Here is a 19442-nt window from a genome sequence, read left to right on the forward strand (position 1 = left end):
TAGGCTGGGTGGGATATTAAAGGGTATGGGGAGTGAGGGGGAGAGAGATTAGGCTGGGTGGGATATTAAAGGGTATGGGGAGTGAGGGGGAGAGAGATTAGGCTGGGTGGGATATTAAAGGGTGTGGGGGGTGAGGGGGAGAGAGATTAGGCTGGGTGGGATATTAAAGGGTGTGGGGAGTGAGGGGGAGAGTGGGATTAGAGTGGGTGGGATATTAAAGGGTGTGGGGAGTGAGGGGGAGAGTGGGGTTAGACTGGGTGGGATATTAAAGGGTGCGGGGAGTGAGCGGGAGAGTGGGATTAGACTGGGTGGGATATTAAAGGGTACGGGGAGTGGGGGAGAGTGGGATTAGACTGGGTGGGATATTAAAGGGTGTGGGGAGTGAGGGGGAGAGTGGGATTAGACTGGGTGGGATATTAAAGGGTGTGGGGAGTGAGGAGGAGAGTGGGATTAGACTGGGTGGGATATTAAAGGGTGTGGGGAGTGAGGGGGAGAGTGGGATTAGACAGGGTGGGATATTAAAGGGTGTGGGGAGTGAGGAGGAGAGTGGGATTAGACTGGGTGGGATATTAAAGGGTGTGGGGAGTGAGGGGGAGAGTGGGATTAGACTGGATGGGATATTAAAGGGTGTGGGGAGTGAGGAGGAGAGTGGGATTAGACTGGGTGGGATATTAAAGGGTGTGGGGAGTGAGGAGGAGAGTGGGATTAGACTGGGTGGGATATTAAAGGGTGTGGGGAGTGAGGGGGAGAGTGGGATTAGACAGGGTGGGATATTAAAGGGTGTGGGGAGTGAGGGGGAGAGTGGGATTAGACAGGGTGGGATATTAAAGGGTGTGGGGAGTGAGGAGGAGAGTGGGATTAGACTGGGTGGGATATTAAAAGGGTGTGGGGAGTGAGGAGGAGAGTGGGATTAGACTGGGTGGGATATTAAAGAGTGTGGGCAGTGAGAGGGAGAGTGGGATTAGACAGGGTGGGATATTAAAGGGTGTGGGGAGTGAGGGGGAGAGTGGGATTAGACTGGGTGGGATATTAAATGGTGTGGGGAGTGAGGGGGGAGAGTGGGATTAGACTGGGTGGGATATTAAAGGGTGTGGGGAGTGAGGGGGAGAGTGGGATTAGACTGGGTGGGATATTAAAGGGTGTGGGGAGTGAGGGGGGGAGAGTGGGATTAGACTGGGTGGGATATTAAAGGGTGTGGGGAGTGAGGAAGAGAGTGGGATTAGACTGGGTGGGATATTAAATGGTGTGGGGAGTGAGGGGGGAGAGTGGGATTAGACAGGGTGGGATATTAAAGGGTGTGGGGAGTGAGGGGGAGAGTGGGATTAGACTGGGTGGGATATTAAATGGTGTGGGGAGTGAGGGGGGAGAGTGGGATTAGACTGGGTGGGATATTAAAGGGTGTGGGGAGTGAGGAAGAGAGTGGGATTGGACTGGGTGGGATATTAAAGGGTGTGGGGAGTGAGAGGGAGAGTGGGATTAGACTGGGTGGGATATTAAAGGGTGTGGGGAGTGAGGGGAGAGTGGGATTAGACTGGGTGGGATATTAAAGGGTGTGGGGAGTGAGGGGGAGAGTGGGATTCGACTGGGTGGGATATTAAAGGGTACAGGGAGTGAGCGGGAGAGTGGGATTAGACTGGGTGGGATATTAAAGGGTATGGGGAGTGAGGGGGGAGAGTGGGATTAGACTGGGTGGGATGTTAAAGGGTGTGGGGAGTGAGGGGGGAGAGTGGGATTAGACTGGGTGGGATATTAAAGGGTGTGGGGAGTGAGGAGGAGAGTGGGATTAGACTGGGTGGGATATTAAAGGGTGTGGGGAGTGAGCAGGAGAGTGGGATTAGACTGGGTGGGATATTAAAGGGTGTGGGGAGTGAGGGGGCAGAGTGGGATTGGACTGGGTGGGATATTAAAGGGTGTGGGGAGTGAGGGGGAGAGTGGGATTAGACTGGGTGGGATATTAAAGGGTGTGGGGAGTGAGGGGGCAGAGTGGGATTAGACTGGGGGATATTAAAGGGTGTGGGGAGTGAGGGGGAGAGTGGGATTAGACTGGGGGGGATATTAAAGGGTGTGGGGAGTGAGGGGGAGAGTGGGATTGGACTGGGTGGGATATTAAAAGGGTGTGGGGAGTGAGGGGGAGAGTGGGATTAGACTGGGTGGGATATTAAAAGGTTCGGGGAGTTAGGGGAGTGTGGGATTAGACTGGGTGAAGAATAACACCAGGGGAGAGTTGATGAAAGAAAATTGCCACGACGGATCCAGTGCCAGGAGCCAGCAGAGGCCGTCGATCACAGTGAGTCGGTGCTGTGCAGAATGGGAGAGGTGGGGCCTTGAAGTAAGTGCCTGCAGAGTAGCGATTAGCCAACCCGATGCTGCAAACACAGCAACTGTCCCATGACCTGCCAGTGATCCACCTTATTAGGTTACAACACAGCAAAACAGTTCAGTAAACATCAGAGTACATGGACACCCCGCGCCCCCCCTCACCCACTATAAGGATTCCCTCACAGCTTCTGACATTCATGCAGCCCCAGAGTGACAGCGGATGGCGTGCCCTTCCCCAGGGGGGTGGGGGGAACCAGGCCCCTCTCCAGGGACTCGGCCTCTCTCTGGGGACTCCTGCTGATAAATACATGATCCTGGATGTCTGGTGTAATGTCTCCTGCAGTCGGATAGCCCATCACTCGCTGACTAGGCTCACACGTGATTTCCAGAAGTCCCCAGGCAGAGAGATACAGACAGACAAACAGATAGACAGACAGAGAGCGACAGACAGACAGACAGGGAGAGAGCGAGACAGACAGGGAGACAGACAAGACAGGGAGAGAGGCAAGACAGGGAGAGGAAGAGGGACAGACAGGGAGAGGAAGAGGGACAGACAGACAGGGAGAGGGACAGACAGACAGACGGGGAGAGGGACAGACAGGGGGGGAGCGAGAGGGACAGGCGGGGAGCCAGGCGGGGAGGGGGGGGGAGCGAGAGGGACAGGCGGGGAGCCAGGCGGGGAGTGAGAGGGACAGGCGGGGAGTGAGAGGGACAGGCGGGGAGTGAGAGGGACAGGCGGGGAGGGGGGGAGCGAGAGGGACAGGCGGGGAGCCAGGCGGGGAGGGGGGGAGCGAGAGGGACAGGCGGGGAGGGGGGGAGCGAGAGGGACAGACGGGGAGCGAGAGGGACAGACAGGGGGAGGGACAGACAGGGAGAGGGACAGACAGGGAGAGGGAAAGGGAGAGAGACAGACAGGGAGAGATAGGAGAGAGAGTGTGGGAAAAGAGAGACAAGGAAAGAAGTAGGAGAAAGAATGGGGGAAGAGGGAGAGAGATATGGGGAAGTGAGAGAGGGGTAGAGAGAGAGGAAGAGAGATAGAGACATACAGAAAAAGGGAGCTGGCTCAGAAGGTTTTTCTATAAACAGATGATCCACAGTCCTCGCTGTAACACACCCAGTGAAATACAGCTGAGAAAGAGTTTATAAATCCTTTCCTTTGTTTCACTGACAGGTGTTGAAAAGCCGCAGACAGACGTCGTGCTTTCCAACCTAGCTTTGCATTGTCAGCAAACTTGGATAAATTGCACTTGGTCCCTTCATCTAAGTCATTGGCCCGTAATTTCCGATCGGAGGCTCCCTGCGTGCTGATGCCTCCTATCGGGAAAAAATCTACGCTCTTACCGGAGGGCTCCCGAGGTGCGGCCATTTCCGATCCTGGGCCTGTCCACAGTCGAAATGCGCAGGGCCCACGTATCCCAGGGGCGCAGGCGGTTTGCAAGCGTCTGTGGAATCGCGTGGGCCAGGCGAGCCAATGGGAGAAGGGAATCTCCCTTCATACTTTTGACAGATAGTCCAGATAGACCGGTCAAAAGTATGAATGGAGATCACTGAAAAAAGACATCAAAATATCAAATACATTTTTTTTTAAATCACCTTTTTAAAATGAGTTAAAATTACATTAAATTAAATATTTTAAACAAAAATTTTATTTTTTGAAAAAAATATTTAACATTTTTTACAGGGCTAAAAATAAACTTACCTTTTTTAATAGCTCTACTTTTTTTAAAACTCTTATGCTGGTAAAAGCAGGCCTTACTCCTGCTTTTACCAGGCGTAAGATTTCTAAGGGATTTCAGCGGGCGGAGGTTCTCCAGAAAGTGGAATTCTCCCCCCGCAGAGGCTTTTCTCCAGGGCAGGTGTCCGATCTGACAAGAGGATTCAGAAGACCTGCAATACCGCGGCACGTAAACATAGAAGATAGGAGCAGGAGTAGGCCATTCGGCCCCTCAAGCCTGCTCCGCCATTCAATGAGATCATGGCTGATCATCCAAATTCAGTACCCTGTCCCTGCCATCTCCCCATATCCCTTGATCCCTTTAGCCTTAAGAAATATATCTAACTCCTTCGTGAATATATTTATTAAGTTGGCCTCAACTGTCTTCTGTGGTAGAGAATTCCACAGGTTCACCACTCTCTGGGTGAAGAAATTCCTCCTCATCCCTGTCCTAAATGGCTTACCCCTTATCCTTTGACTGTGACCCCTGGTTCTGGACTCCCCCGCCATCGGGAACAGCCTTCCTGCATCTAGTCTGTCTAGTCCTGATAGAATTTTATAAGTTTCAATGAGATCCCCTCTCATTCTTCTAAACTCCAGCGAGTATAAACCCAATCTCTCCTCATACGTCATTCCTGCCATCCCAGGTATCAGTCTGGTGAATCTTCGCTGCACTCCCTCCATGGCAAGAACATCCTTCCTCAGATAAGGCGACCAAAACTGCACACAATACTCAAGGTGTGGTCTCACCAAGGCCCTGTACAACTGCAGCAAGACATCCTTGCTCCTGTACTCGAACATACCATTTGCCTTCTTAGCCGCCTGCTGCACCTGCATGCCTACCTTCAGCGACTGGTGCACAAGGACACCCAGGTCTTGTTGCCATTCAGATAATAATCTGCCTTCCTGTTTTAGCCACCAAAGTGGATAACCTCGCATTTATCCAGATTATACTGCATCTGCCGTGCATCTGCCCAATCACCCAACCTGTCCAAATCATACTGGAGTTTGTTGGCATCCTCCTCACAGCACACACGCCCACCCAGCTTTGTGTCGTCTGCAAACTTGGAGATATTACATCTAGTTCCCTTGTCTAGATCATGAATATATATTGTGAACAGTAAATTAAATGTATCATCCGCTTGAAGGAAAATCTAACCTCGGGTGGAAGTCCTGACTTCGGGCAATGAGACCCGACCAAATCTCGGAGCTCGGGTTGTGTTAATGTAAAGCTGTAGTGTTCACAGGTCCTAGCACCGATCCCTGCGGTACCCCACTAGTCACTGCCTGCCACTCGGAAAAAGACCCGTTTATTCCAACTCTTTGCTTCCTGTCTGTCAACCAGTTCTCTATCCAAGTCAGTACCTTACCCCCAATCCCATGTGCCTTAACTTTACACGCTAATCTCTTGTGCGGGACCTTATCGAAAGCCTTCTGAAAGTCCAAATACACCACATCCATTGGTTCTCCCTTATCTATTCTACCAGTTACATCCTCAAAAAATTCCAGTAGATTAGTCAAGCACGATTTACCTTTTGTAAATCCATGTTGACTTTGTCCAATCCTGTCGCTGTTTTCCAAGTGCTCTGCTATTACATCTTTTATAATGGACTCTAGCATTTTCCCCACTACCGATGTCAGGCTTACCGGTCTATAATTCCCCGTTTTCTCTCTACCACCTTTTTTGAATAGTGTGGTAACATTAGCTACCCTCCAATCCATGGGAACTGTTCCAGAGTCTATAGAATTTTGGAAGATGACCAGCAATGCATCTACTATTTCTAGGGCCACTTCCTTAAGTACCCTAGGATGTAGATTATCAGGCCCTGGGGATTTATCGGCCTTCAATCCCGTCAATTTCCCTAACACCATTTCCCTACAAATACTGATTTCATTCAGTTCCTCCCTCTCATTAGACCCTATGTTCCCCGACATCTCTGGGAGGTTATTTGTGTCCTCCCTTGTGAAGACAGAACCAAAGTATCCCACCACCAAACACATCTTCCCCTCACCTCCCCTTTCAGCATTCCGAAGGGACCGCTCCCTCCGCGACACCCTGGTCCACTCCTCAATCACCCCAACAGCCCTGCTCCTTCACCTGGCACCTTCCCGTGCAAGCGCAAGAGATGCAACACATGCCCTTTTACCTCCTCCCTTCCCACTGTCCAGGGCCCCAAACACCCCTTCCAGGTGAAACAGCGATTTACTTGTACTTCTTGCAATTTAATATACTGTATTCGCTGCTCACGATGCGGTCTCCTCTACATTGGGGAGACCAAATGCAGATTGGGCGACCACTTTGCGGAACACCTCCGTTCAGTCCGTAAGGGTGACCCTGAGCTTCCGGTCACCTGTCACTTCAAATCAAATCAACTTTTATTGTCATTGTTAGTGCACAAGTGCAGTACAACGAAATGTAGGCTTGCGGCTCCCGAGAGTGTACAATTTGGATTAGGACACTTAAACATTTCAACATACATTTGTACATATATATTAGCATAAATATGACCATAATAAAGTGAATAAAGTGCATCGGCAGATGTGCAGGCTTTAGTGTTTATTTGTGGAGTTCAGTAGGATGACAGCCCTGGGAAAGAAGCTGTTCCTAAATCTGGTCGTACGGGTGCGAATGCATCTGTAGCGTCTTCCAGATGGTAGGAGGGCGAACAGACTGTGGCTGGGGTGGGTAGGGTCTTTGATGATGGTCCGTGCCCTCCGTAGGCAGCGTTTCTGATATATATGCTCTATGGTCGGTAGCCGGGTGCCGGTAATGCGTTGGGCAGTTTTGACTACCCGCTGCAGGGCTTTCCGGTCATGGGAGCTACAGCCGCCGTACCATACCGTGATACAGTTTGTCAGGATGCTCTCTATAGTGCAGCGGTAGAAGTTAGAGAGGATCGGGGGTGACAGATTACATCCCTTCAGCCTCCTCAAGAAATATAGGCGCTGCTGGGCCTTCTTCACCAGAGAGGAGGTGTTGAGGAGTGTATATCTCTGATCTCTGAGTCCTCGGGCTATTGCATTGTTCCAATGAAGCTCAATGTAAGCTCGAGGAACAGCACCTCATCTTTCGATTGGGCACTTTGCAGCCTGCCGGACTCAACATTGAGTTCAACAATTTCAGATAATTATCCCTGCCCTCATTTTTCATGCAGTATGATTTTTGCCATTCCCATTTGCAACATTTTATCTTTCCTGCCTCTTACAAAAGTACAGGATGTTCTTTCTATTCCTTCCTCCCCTCCTAACCACCCCCCCGTCTCTGCACCTGCTTAATATCTGTTACATCTCCAGCTTTTTCCAGTTCTGATGAAGGGTCCCAGACCTGAAACGTTAACTCTGTTTCTCTCTCCACGGATGCTGCCTGGCCTGCTGAGTATTTCCAGCATTTTCTGTTGTTATTTCAGATTTCCAGCATTCGCAGTATTTTGCAATTATATATATTTAATTAGTCTGCCATTTCTTTGTTCCCCATTATAAATTCCCCTGATTCTGACTGCAAGGGACCTACGCTTGACTTCACCAATCTTTTTCTCTTCACATATCTATCGAAGCTTTTAGTCAGTTATGATGTTCCCGGCAAGCTTACTCTTATATTCTATGTTCCCCCTCTTAATTAATCCCTTTGTCCTCCTTTGCTGAATCCTAAACTGTTCCCAATCCTCAGGTTTGCTGCTTTTTCTGGCCAATTTATATGTCCTCTCCTTGGATCTTATGCTATCCCTAATTTCCCTTGTTCGCCACGGTTGAGTCACCTTTTTTGTTTTATTTTTATGCCAAACAGGGATGAACAAATTCTGTAGTTCATCCATGCGATCTTTAAATGTTTGCCATTGCCTATCCACCGTCAACCCTTTAAGTAACGTTCCCCAATCCATCCTAGCCAACTCGCGCCTCATACCATCGTAGTTTCCTTTATTTAAATTCAGGACCCTAGTCTCTGAGTCAAGTACTTCACTCTCCATCTTACTGAAGAATTCTATCATATTATGATCGCTCCGCCCCAAGAGGCCTCGCACAAGATTGCTAATTAATCCTCTCTCATTACATAATACCCAGTCTAAGATGGCCTGATCTCTAGTTGGTTCCTCGACATATTGGTCCAGGAAACCATCCCATATACACTCCAGGAATTCCTCCTCCACAGTATTGTTACTAATTTGGTTAGCCCAATCTATATGTAGATTAAAGTCACCCATGATAACTGCTGTGCCCTTATTGCACGCGTCTCTAATTTCCCGTTTAATGCCATCCCCAACCTCAGCATTACTGTTTGGGGGTCTGTATACAATTCCCACTAATGTTTTCTGCCCCTTGGTATTTCTCAGCTCTACCCATACAGATTCCACATCATCAGAGCTAATATCCTTCCTTACTATTGTGTTAATCTCCTCTTTAACCAGCAATGCTACCCCACCTCCTTTTCCTTTTTGCCTGTCTTTCCTGAATATTGAATACCCCTGGATGTTGAGTTCCCAGCCTTGGTCACCCTGGAGCTATGTTTCCGTAATCCCAATTATATCGATATTCCCTCGCAGCGCCCCAAGAGGAGAGGGGGGGGCGCTTCCAGTAGCAAATTACTCTTTCAGTACCTCAGCCATACCCTCTGCCTCCATAGATAATCCGGAGAAAATTTAACAGCCACTTGGACAAGTGTGGATTAATAAAGTGAAGCCAGCACGGATTTGTTAAAGGCAAATCGTGTTTAACCAACTTGATTGAGTTTTTTGATGAGGTAACAGAGAGGGTTGATGAGGGTAATGCGGTTGACATAGTGTACATGGATTTCCAAAAGGCGATGACATAATAGGCTTGCCAGCAAAGTTGAAGCCTATGGAATAAATATAAAGGGGAGGTTTTGCTACAGATATACAAAGCTCTGGTTAGATCACACCTGGAGCACTGTGTGCAGTTCTGGCCACTGCACCTTAGAAAGGATATAATGGCCTTGGGAAGGAGGGCAGTGCAGATTCACCAGAATGTGACCAGGACTCCAAGGGTTAGATTATGAGGCGATATTACATAAATTAGGCTTGTGTTCCCTGGAATATAGAAGGTTAAGGGGTGATCTGATGAGGTTTTTAGTATTTTGAAAGGAATTGATAAGGTAGATAGAGAGAAACTTTTTCCGCTGGTGGGAGAGTCTAGGGCAAGGAAACATAACCTTAAAATCAGAGCCAGGCCATTCAGGAGAGAATTCAATTTCAAATCAGGTAGAGAAAGAGAAATAAAGAGAGGGAAAGAAAGATTGGATTGAGAGAGAAAAAGAGAGACAGAAATTTCAATTTTTAAAAACTCTCCAACAACTAAAACCTGAAGGAATGAGGCTCCAGACTTGTAATAAGTTTGAGGTTAACTGACATTTACACTTATCAGTAAAAGGGTACTTACACTTGTTATGACTTGACTTAACTTTCTGTGGTGAGTCTTATTCAAGACAGAGATCGATAGATTTTTGGATATTCAGGGAATCAAGGGATATGGGGATCAGGCGGGGAAGTGGAGTTGAGGTCGAAGATCAGCCATGGTCTCACTGAATGGCGGAGCAGGCTCGAGGGGCCGGGGCGGGCTCGAGGGGCCGGGTGGGCTCGAGGGGCCGGGTGGCGGAGCGGGCTCGAGGGGCCGTGTGGCGGAGTGGGCCCGAGTGGCGGAGCGGGCCCGAGTGGCCGAGCGGGCTCGAGGGGCCGGGTGGCAGAGCGGGCTCGAGGGGCCGTCTGGCCTGCTCCTGCTCCTAATGTTCACGTCACTCAGTGCATTTCAATGGGGAGCCAGACAGTGAGATGCCGTTTTTGCAAAGCTAACGGTGGAGCGGCGCATCTTCCGCAACAACGTCTCGATTTCCGTTGTTTAACCGCGCATCTGCCATCGCCTGAAGCGGCTGCGGCATTTACACATAAATAACGGCGAGCGCGGTTAAGCCTCAGCGCTACGTCGACACCAGATTTTGGGCCAATATATAAACTAACGGGGTTGATGGATTTGTGTACCAGTTTGGTTCAGCTCCTCTGCCGCCCACCCCCCTGCCCAGTGACAGCTCTCACCTTGCAGTGCATTCCTCAGTGGGTAGAATCGCATCAGGCAGAGTGACTTTATTCCTCTCCGGGTGTCTGGAGCCGGTGTGATTTATAAACCTATTTGCAAACAGCACATCGTATTCCACGCAGTTGAATAGGAAAGTAGTGAATAGGACAACAAACAAGAACTGCCTGAAATATAGGAGAGGGAGAGAGCTCAGCATGAAACTCCGGTATAACAACAAACCACCTCCAACATTCCCAATCCTAGATTCAAATTCTCTCACGGCCTCTCCTAAAAGCACGGACTCTTGCTAGGGTATGGGTTTAGAGTGTAGAGGGAGCTTTACTCTGTATCTGTCCGCTGTGCCTCAGTTGGTCGTACTTCTGCCTCAGTCAAAGGCCGTGGGTTCAGGTCCCACTCCACAGACCCGAGCACACAAATCTAGGCCGACACTCCTGTGCAGTACTGAGGGAGCGCCGCACTGTCGGAGGGGCGGCACTGAGGGAGCGCCGCACTGTCGGAGGGGCGGCACTGAGGGAGCGCCGCACTGTCGGAGGGGCGGCACTGAGGGAGCGCCGCACTGTCGGAGGGGCGGCACTGAGGGAGCGCCGCACTGTCGGAGGGGCGGCACTGAGGGAGCGCCGCACTGTCGGAGGGGCGGCACTGAGGGAGCGCCGCACTGTCGGAGGGGCGGCACTGAGGGAGCGCCGCACTGTCGGAGGGGCGGCACTGAGGGAGCGCCGCACTGTCGGAGGGGCGGCACTGAGGGAGCGCCGCACTGTCGGAGGGGCGGCACTGAGGGAGCGCCGCACTGTCGGAGGGGCGGCACTGAGGGAGCGCCGCACTGTCGGAGGGGCGGCACTGAGGGAGCGCCGCACTGTCGGAGGGACGGCACTGAGGGAGCGCCACACTGTCGGAGGGGCGGTACTGAGGGAGCGCCGCACTGTCGGAAGGGCGGTACTGAGGGAGCGCCGCACTGTGGGAGGGGCGGTACTGAGGGAGCGCCGCACTGTGGGAGGGGCGGTACTGAGGGAGCGCCGCACTGTCGGAGGGGCGGTACTGAGGGAGCGCCGCACTGTCGGAGGGGCAGCACTGAGGGAGCGCCGCACTGTCGGAGGGACAGCACTGAGGGAGTGCTGCACTGTCAGAGGGGCAGTACTGAGGGCGTGCTGCACTGTCAGAGGTGCTGTCTTTTGGATGAGACTTTAAACCGAGGCCCCATCTGCTCTCAGGTGGATGTAAAACATCCCATGGTACTATTTCAAAGAGGAAGCAGAGGAGTTATCCCTGATATCCTGGCCAATATTTATCCCTCAAAACAGGGATCTAACGCCATGTAGCTACCCTGGGAGTGTTTGATGGGACAGTGTAGAGGGAGCTTTACTCTGTATCTAACCCATGCTGTACCTGCCCTGGGAGTGTTTGATGGGACAGTGTAGAGGGAGCTTTACTCTGTATCTAACCCGTGCTGTACCTGCCCTGGGAGTGTTTGATGGGACAGTGTAGAGGGAGCTTTACTCTGTATCTAACCCGTGCTGTACCTGCCCTGGGAGTGTTTGATGGGACAGTGTAGAGGGAGCTTTACTCTGTATCTAACCCGTGCTGTACCTGCCCTGGGAGTGTTTGATGGGACAGTGTAGAGGGAGCTTTACTCTGTATCTAACCCGTGCTGTACCTGCCCTGGGAGTGTTTGATGGGACAATGTAGAGGGAGCTTTACTCTGTATCTAACCCGCGCTGTACCTGACCTGGGAGTGTTTGATGGGACAGTGTAGAGGGAGCTTTACTCTGTATCTAACCTGTGCTGTACCTGCCCTGGGAGTGTTTGATGGGACAGTGTAGAGGGAGCTTTACTCTGTATCTAACCCGTGCTGTACCTGCCCTGGGAGTGTTTGATGGGACAGTGTAGAGGGAGCTTTACTCTGTATCTAACCCATGCTGTACCTGCCCTGGGAGTGTTTGATGGGACAGTGTAGCGGGAGCTTTACTCTGTATCTAACCCGTGCTGTACCTGCCCTGGGAGTGTTTGATGGGACAGTGTAGAGGGAGCTTTACTCTGTATCTAACCCGTGCTGTACCTGACCTGGGAGTGTTTGATGGGACAGTGTAGAGGGAGCTTTACTCTGTATCTAACCCGTGCTGTACCTGCCCTGGGAGTGTTTGATGGGACAGTGTAGAGGGAGCTTTACTCTGTATCTAACTGTCTGAACACGCCTTGCTCACAATATTTAACTTGTGTCTGGGAGAACAAGGGTTTTAACAAGAATATACTTACACCAGCTCGAAGAATTCAGAAAGCATCATGCAGGCAAAGCCATTCTTCTGGTGGAAATGATAAATGTGGAGAAGAAGTTAAGGGATGTCTTATTGTTGTGGCAGTAGGTCTGCAGACACCGCGCCACGCAGACACCTCCCGCCACCCAGACGCCCCCCTGCCTGGACACCCCATTAAATACTATACTACGGTACCTGTTTAAAAATATTTACTCTCTGGATGTGGCCATTGCTGGCAAGGCCAGCATTTATTGTCCATCCCTAATTGTTGTGCATCTTGTAGATGGTACACACTGCAGACACTGTGCGCCGCTGGTGGAGGGAGTGGGTGTTCAAGGTGGTGGTTGGGGTGCCAATCAAGCAGGCTATTTTGTCCTGGATGGTGTCGAGCTTGTATTCTTTCAGCCTGAACTCATCCAGGCAAGTGGAGAGTATTTGATCACACTTCTGATTTGTGCCTTGTAGGTGATGGAGAAGCTTTGGGGAGTCACTCACTGCAGAATACCCAGCATCTGACCCGCACTAGTAGCCACGGCATTTATGTGGCTGAAAGTTGAGTTTCTGGTCAATGGCAACCCCTAGGATGTTGATAGTGGGGGATTCGCCTCCAACGACCACCACCATCTTCCTTGTGCTCGGTATGACTCCAGTCACTGGACAGTTTTCCCCCCAATCCCCAAGGGCATGTTTTACTTGGGTTCCTTGATGCCACACTCAGTCGAATGTTGCCTTAACGTCAAGGGCGGTCACTCCCACCTCACCTCTGGAATTCAGCTCCTTTGTCCATGTTTGGACCAAGTCTGTAACGAGGTCTGGAGCCGAGTGGTCCTGGTGGAACCCAAATTGAGCACTGGTGAGCAGGTGGCGCTTGATAGCACTGTTGACGACACCTTCTATCACTTTGCTGATGATTGAGAGTAGGCTGATGGGGCGATAATTGACCGGATTGGATTTGTCCTGCTTTTTGTGGACAGGACATGTCTGGGCAATTTTCCACATTGTCAGGTGTATGCCAGTGTTGTAGCTGTACAGGAACAGCTTGCAGCTGTGATGGTGGAGAATCAGGAAGAGGCCGAGAAGGATCATCCATTCGGCCCTTCTGGCTGAAGATGGTTGCTAATACTTCAGCCTTCGCTGCTAGATCTGTTTTTAATCTATCCTACTTACATAAGAACATAAGAAATAGGAGCAGGAGTAGGCCAATCGGCCCCTCGAGCCTGCTCCACCATTCAATAAAATCATGGCTGATCTGATCCTAACCTCAAATCTACTATCACTCTCCATCCCACCCGAACCCATGTGATCTCCCGGGAGAGGCGAAAAACCAGATTTTAAAAAAAATAGCCAATTTGGGAGAAAAAAATCTGGGAAATTCCTCTCCGACCCATCTAGGCGATCGAAACTCGTCCAGGAGATCACTCTGTCCCTATATTTTCTACAGTACTTACCTTCTGTAAAGGCGATCTCCACCCCAGCCAGGAACAGGAATAAAACCATCTCCTGAAATCTAACAGAATTAGAACACAAGAAGTAGGAGCAGAACCAGGCTACACGGCCCCTGGGCCCGCTCCACTACCCACAGGGCCATGACCATTCCGAACCTAGACTCATGTCCAATTTCCTGCCCGCTCCCCGTAACCCTTAATTCTCTTTACTTCTAGGAAACTATCTATTTCTGTTTTAAATTTATTTAATGATGTAGCTTCCACAGCTTTCTGGGGCAGCAAATTCCACAAACCTACCACCCTCTGAGTGAAGAAGTTTCTCCTCATCTCAGTTTTGAAGGAGCAGCCCCTTATTCTAAGGTTATGCCCCCTAGTTCTAGTTTCACCCATCATTGGGAACATCCTCACCGCATCCACCCGATCAAGCCCCTTCACAATCTTATATGTTTCAATAGCACGATGATAAGTGCCACACAATGGAGTACGTCCTCAGTGTGAAGAAAGAACTTGGTCTCCACAATGACTATTCCCACCAATGCTTTCATGGACAGATGCATCTGCAACAGGGAGAGTGGCGAGGATGAGGTCAAGTAGGTTTTTCCCCTCGTGTTGGTTCTCTCACCACCTGTCGCAGGCCCAATCTGGCAGTTATGTCCTTCAGGACTCGGCCAGCTCGGTCAGTAGTGGTGCTACCGAGCCACTCTTGGTGATGGACATTGAAATCCCCCACCCAGAGTACATTCTGTGCCCTTGCTACCCTCAGTGCTTCCTCCAAGTGGTGGTCAACATGGAGGAGCACTGATTCATCAGCTGACAAGAGAGAGTAGGTGGTAATCAGCAAGAGGTTTCCTTGTCCATGTTTGACCTGAAGCCATGAGACTTAATGGAGTCCGGACTCGATGTTGAGGACTCCCAAGGCCAGCCCCCTTCCCCAGCTGTGCACCACTGTGCCCCCACCTCTGGTGGGTCTGTCCTGCCGGTGGGACAGGACATACCCAGGCATGGAGATGGAGGAGTCCGAGGTGATGGGTGACAGGCATACTCACAGAATCAGAACTACGTCAGCCTGTTGCTTGACTAATCCGTGGGACAGCTCTCCCAACCTTGGCACCAGTCCCCGGATATTAGTGAGGAGGACTTTGCAGGGTTGACTGGGCTGGGTGTGCCATCGTTGGGTCCCGATTCGATGGCTAGGTCGCAGCTGAGTGGTCCATCCAGTTTTATTCTTGTTTTCTTTCTCACGATTTGATACAACCGAGAGTCTTGCTAGGTCTCTTCATGGGGCAGTTAAGAGTCAGCCACTTTGGTGTGGGACTGGCAGGTATTCAACAGTGACAAAGACTAAATCAGCCAATTTGTCACAGCAGCATTCATTGCACTCTGGAATACTTTACCCTGAATAAAGCGCCAAAAAAATGGAAAACTATTAATTTGTTCATTGATGCACAGCCTGTAAAACCCACTATCCTGAAATGTTCCATTTCTATAAAGTTGATGCCTGTAATCACCCTCCACCACTGGCGCACCGTGGCTGCAGTGTGCACCATCTACAAGATGCACTGCAGCAACTCGCCAAGGCTTCTTCGGCAGCACCTCCCAAACCCGCGACCTCTACCACCTAGAAGGACAAGGGCAGCAGGCGCATGGGAACACCACCACCTCCAAGTTCCCCTCCAAGTCACACATCATCCTGACTTGGAAATATATCGGCCGTTCCTTCGTCACTGGGTCAAAATCCTGGAACTCCCTCCCTAACAGCACTGTGGGAGCACCTTCACCACACGGACTGCAGCAGTTCAAGGCGGCGGCTCACCACCACCTTCGAGGGTAATTAGGGATGGGCAATAAATGCTGGCCTTGCCAGCGACGCCCACATCCCATAAACTAATAAAAAAAAATCAGAAGTGTCAAACTGATGTAAGCAATGTAAGTAAAGTGCTAATCGGACTGATGCCTACTAATGTTATACTATTGATGATTTCTGTTTATTTTGTAGTAATGTTAACCATTAGCCTTTGCTGGTTAAGCAGAGAAGTCCAAGTCAATTTAGAAGCAGTGACGTTTGACTGTTGAACTAAGACTGACCTGAAAGTAATGGTCAGTTTAATCACTTCAGTAAACCTAATTAAAGATGTGCCATTGCAAACTGGTTCCTAAAGTTTCAGCGAACTTTAATCATCTGGTTCAGCCTCAGCTGGAGTATTGTGTCCAGTTCTGGGGACCAGACTTTAGGATGAATGTGAAGATCTTGGAGAGGGTGCAGAGGAGATTTACCAGAATGGTACCACAGGCCTGCCCCTCCCCTCCCCGTACCAAGGGTGAATGGATTAGCCCTCCCATTGCCCTATACACAGGCCTGACCCCTGACCCCGCCAGGCTGAGAGCTTTTTTGAGGTTGACTGGCGTTTGATGAACTTGCTGCTGAAAGCACAACAGACAGGGGGACGGCACTTGGCTCACACCAAGTCCAGAATCGCTTATAGAAGCATAGAAGATAGGAGCAGGAATAGGCCATTCGGCCCCTCGAGCCTGCTCTGCCATTCAACGAGATCATGGCTGATCATCCAAATTCAGTACCCTGTCCCTGCCTTCTCCCCATATCCCTTGATCCCTTTAGCCTTAAGAAATATATCCAACTCCTTCTTGAATATATTTAATGAATTGGCCTCTACTGCCTTCTTTGGCAGAGAATTCCACAGGTTCACCACTCTCTGGGTGAAGAAATTCATCCTCATCTCTGTCCTAAATGGCTTACCCCTTATCCTTAGACTGTGACCCCTGGTTCTGGACTCCCCGACCATCGGGAACATCCTTCCAGCATCTAGTCTGTCTAGCCCTGTTAGAATTTTATAAGTTTCGATGAGATCCCCTCTCATTCTTCTAAACTCCAGCGAGTACAAGCCCAATCGACCCAATCTCTCCTCATACGTCATTCCTGCCATCCCAGGTACCAGCCTGGTGAATCTTCGCTGCACTCCTTCCATGGCGAGAACATCCTTCCTCAGATAAGGCGACCAAAACTGCACACAATACTCAAGATGTGGTCTCACCAAGGCCCTGTACAACTGCAGCAAGACATCCTTGTTCCTGTACTCAAACCCTCTCGCTACAAAGGCCAACATACCATTTGCCTTCTTAACCGCCTGCTGCACCTGCATGCTTACTTTCAGCGACTGGTGCACAAGGACGCCCAGGTCTCGTTGCACTTCCCCTTCTCCCAATCTATTGCCATTCAGATAATAATCTGCCTTTCTGTTTTTGCCACCAAAGTGGATAACCTCACATTTATCCATGTTATATTGCATCTGCCATGCTTCTGCCCAATCACCCAACCTGTCCAAATCATACTGGAGTTTCTCGGCATCCTCCTCACAGCACACACACCCACCCAGCTTTGTGTCGTCTGCAAACTTGGAGATATTATATCTAGTTCCCTCGTCCAGATCATATATATTGTGAATAGCTGGGGTCCAAGGACCGATCCCTGCGGTACCCCACTAGTCACTGCCTGCCACTCGGAAAAAGACCCGTTTATTCCAACTCTTTGCTTTCTGTCTGCCAACCAGTTCTCTATCCAAGTCAATACCTTGCCCCCAATCCCATGTGCCTTAATTTTACACGCTAATCTCTTATGCGGGACCTTATCAAAAGCCTTTTGAAAGTCCAAATACACCACATCCACTGGTTCTCCCTTATCTCTTTTACCAGTTACATCCTCAAAAAATTCCAGTAGATTAGTCAAGCACGATTTACCTTTTGTAAATCCATGTTGACTTTGTCTGATTCGGTCACTTTTTTCCACGGACTCTAGCATTTTCCCCACTACCGATGTCAGGCTTACTGGTCTGTAATTCCCCGTTTTCTCTCTACCACCCTTTTTGAATAGTGGGGTAACATTAGCTACCCTCCAATCCATGGGAACTGTTCCAGATTCCATCGAATGTTGGAAGATGATCAGCAATGCATCTACTATTGCTAGGGCCACTTCCTTAAGTACCCTGGGATGTAGATTATCAGGCCCTGGGGATTTATCGGCCTTCAATCCCATCAATTTCCCCAACACCATTTCCCTACAAATACTGATTTCTATCAGTTCCTCCCTTTCATTAGGCCCTGTGTTCCCCGACATCTCTGGGAGGTTATTTGTGTCCTCCTTTGTGAAGAGAGAACCAAAGTATGGACCTTGTGTAAATACCCGTCGAATCTTTTGTCAGCAAATCTTGTAAATGACTGTTGAGTTTATTGGGGAATCTTTACGGCAATTGTTGATAAATTAATGATTAACACACAGCCTGCAATCACAGCAACTGACGTGATGTGTGGGGAGTGTCGCATGCTCGGGAGGAACTGGTGACTTTGGACCCATGATTCCCAAAGCTCGCCACCACTGGGGGTTTTCCTCGCCTCCTGTCTGGATCTGTTGTAGACTCATTGATAGAGATTGATTGCTGTGATTGGTCAACAGCTCCATTATCGCTGGATCACGTGACTACCATGATGGTAGAAGGTGAACTCGATGGACCCTGGTCTGTTTCGTCGTGCAATTCCTATCTTCCAATGTAACTAATCCACCACGAATCCATGAAATAGCCAAGTAGACTGCGGACTACGCTGGATTCCGACTCCCCTTTCAACTCTAGGAACAGAGCTCAAATCCAACCCAGACTGGTTGCTCGAGCCTCCTGCGTGACAGGTCAGATAGATGCAACTGCTCGGATAAGCACTGCTTCGGTGGGTAAATGTGAGTGTGTGGCAGCAAACACGTCTCCGGGACCTCCAAACCCAGATGTTGGTGCTGGCCCCGAGCCGAGACTCGAGTGCCATATTGAGGCAGCGCTACCAGAGACAGCTCAACCAGTCTTTCACCTTGCTGTCGTTTGTGGAATCTTGCTGTGCACAAAATGGCTGCCCTGCATGTCACTGCGACATGAGGAAAAACTTTTTTACGCAGCGAGTGGTTAGGATCTGGAATGCACTGCCTGAGAGGGTGATGGAGGCAGATTCAATCGTGGCTTTCAAAAGGAATTTGGATAAGTGCCTGAAGGAAAAAAATGTGCAGGGCCACGGGGAAAGGGCGGTGGAGTGGGACCAGCTGAAGTGCTCTTGTAGAGAGTCGGCACAGGCTCACAGGGAGTGGTTGAGGCGAATAGCATAGATGCATTTAAGGGGAAGCTAGATAAACACATGAGGGCGAAAGGAATAGAAGGATATGCTGATAGGGTGAGATGAGGAAGGGTGGGAGCAGGCTCGTGTGGAAATGGCCACATGGCTTGTTTCTGTGCTGTAAATACTAGGCAAGACTACATAACACCTCCGTCACCCCCGCCCCCCTCCGACGCCCCCGCCCCCCTCCGACGCCCCCGCCCCCCTCCGACGCCCCCGCCCCCCTCCGACGCCCCCGCCCCCCTCCGACGCCCCCGCCCCCCTCCGACGCCCCCGCCCCCCTCCGACGCCCCCGCTCCCCTCCGACGCCCCCGCTCCCCTCCGACGCCCCCGCTCCCCTCCGTCACTCCCTCCATGTGCCTTCCTCCTCCCAGAGGGATCACTGCGCCCCCCTGTAGAACAGCGCGCATTTCACAATCACACTGAAAAATATAAACCAATGCACTCTGGTCAAAAAGGATATTCTTGTGAAGAAATTATCCAGGTTCTTAATATGATGCCACGAATCTG

At 50.4% G+C, this 19442-nt stretch overlaps 1 protein-coding gene across 7 annotated transcripts in view; it reads right to left on the reverse strand.

The window, feature by feature from the left end:
• The window catches only part of atg9b (autophagy related 9B), an 89201-nt gene that overhangs the window by 49805 nt on the left and 19954 nt on the right, over positions 1-19442 (reverse strand). For all 7 annotated transcript variants that reach the window (XM_085992189.1, XM_085992184.1, XM_085992183.1 and 4 more), the window contains 3 exons: positions 19394-19439; positions 12326-12388; positions 10075-10239 (listed from right to left, as the gene is read on the reverse strand). In XM_085992189.1, coding sequence (XP_085848315.1) covers positions 10075-10239; positions 12326-12388; positions 19394-19439 — 274 coding nt within the window. The remainder of the gene's footprint in view (positions 1-10074; positions 10240-12325; positions 12389-19393; positions 19440-19442) is intronic.

The sequence above is a fragment of the Somniosus microcephalus genome, chromosome 7, assembly GCF_052327205.1.
Source record: "Somniosus microcephalus isolate GS21.2 chromosome 7, FLI_Smic_1.0, whole genome shotgun sequence".
In the NCBI taxonomy this organism is placed as follows: domain Eukaryota; kingdom Metazoa; phylum Chordata; class Chondrichthyes; order Squaliformes; family Somniosidae; genus Somniosus; species Somniosus microcephalus.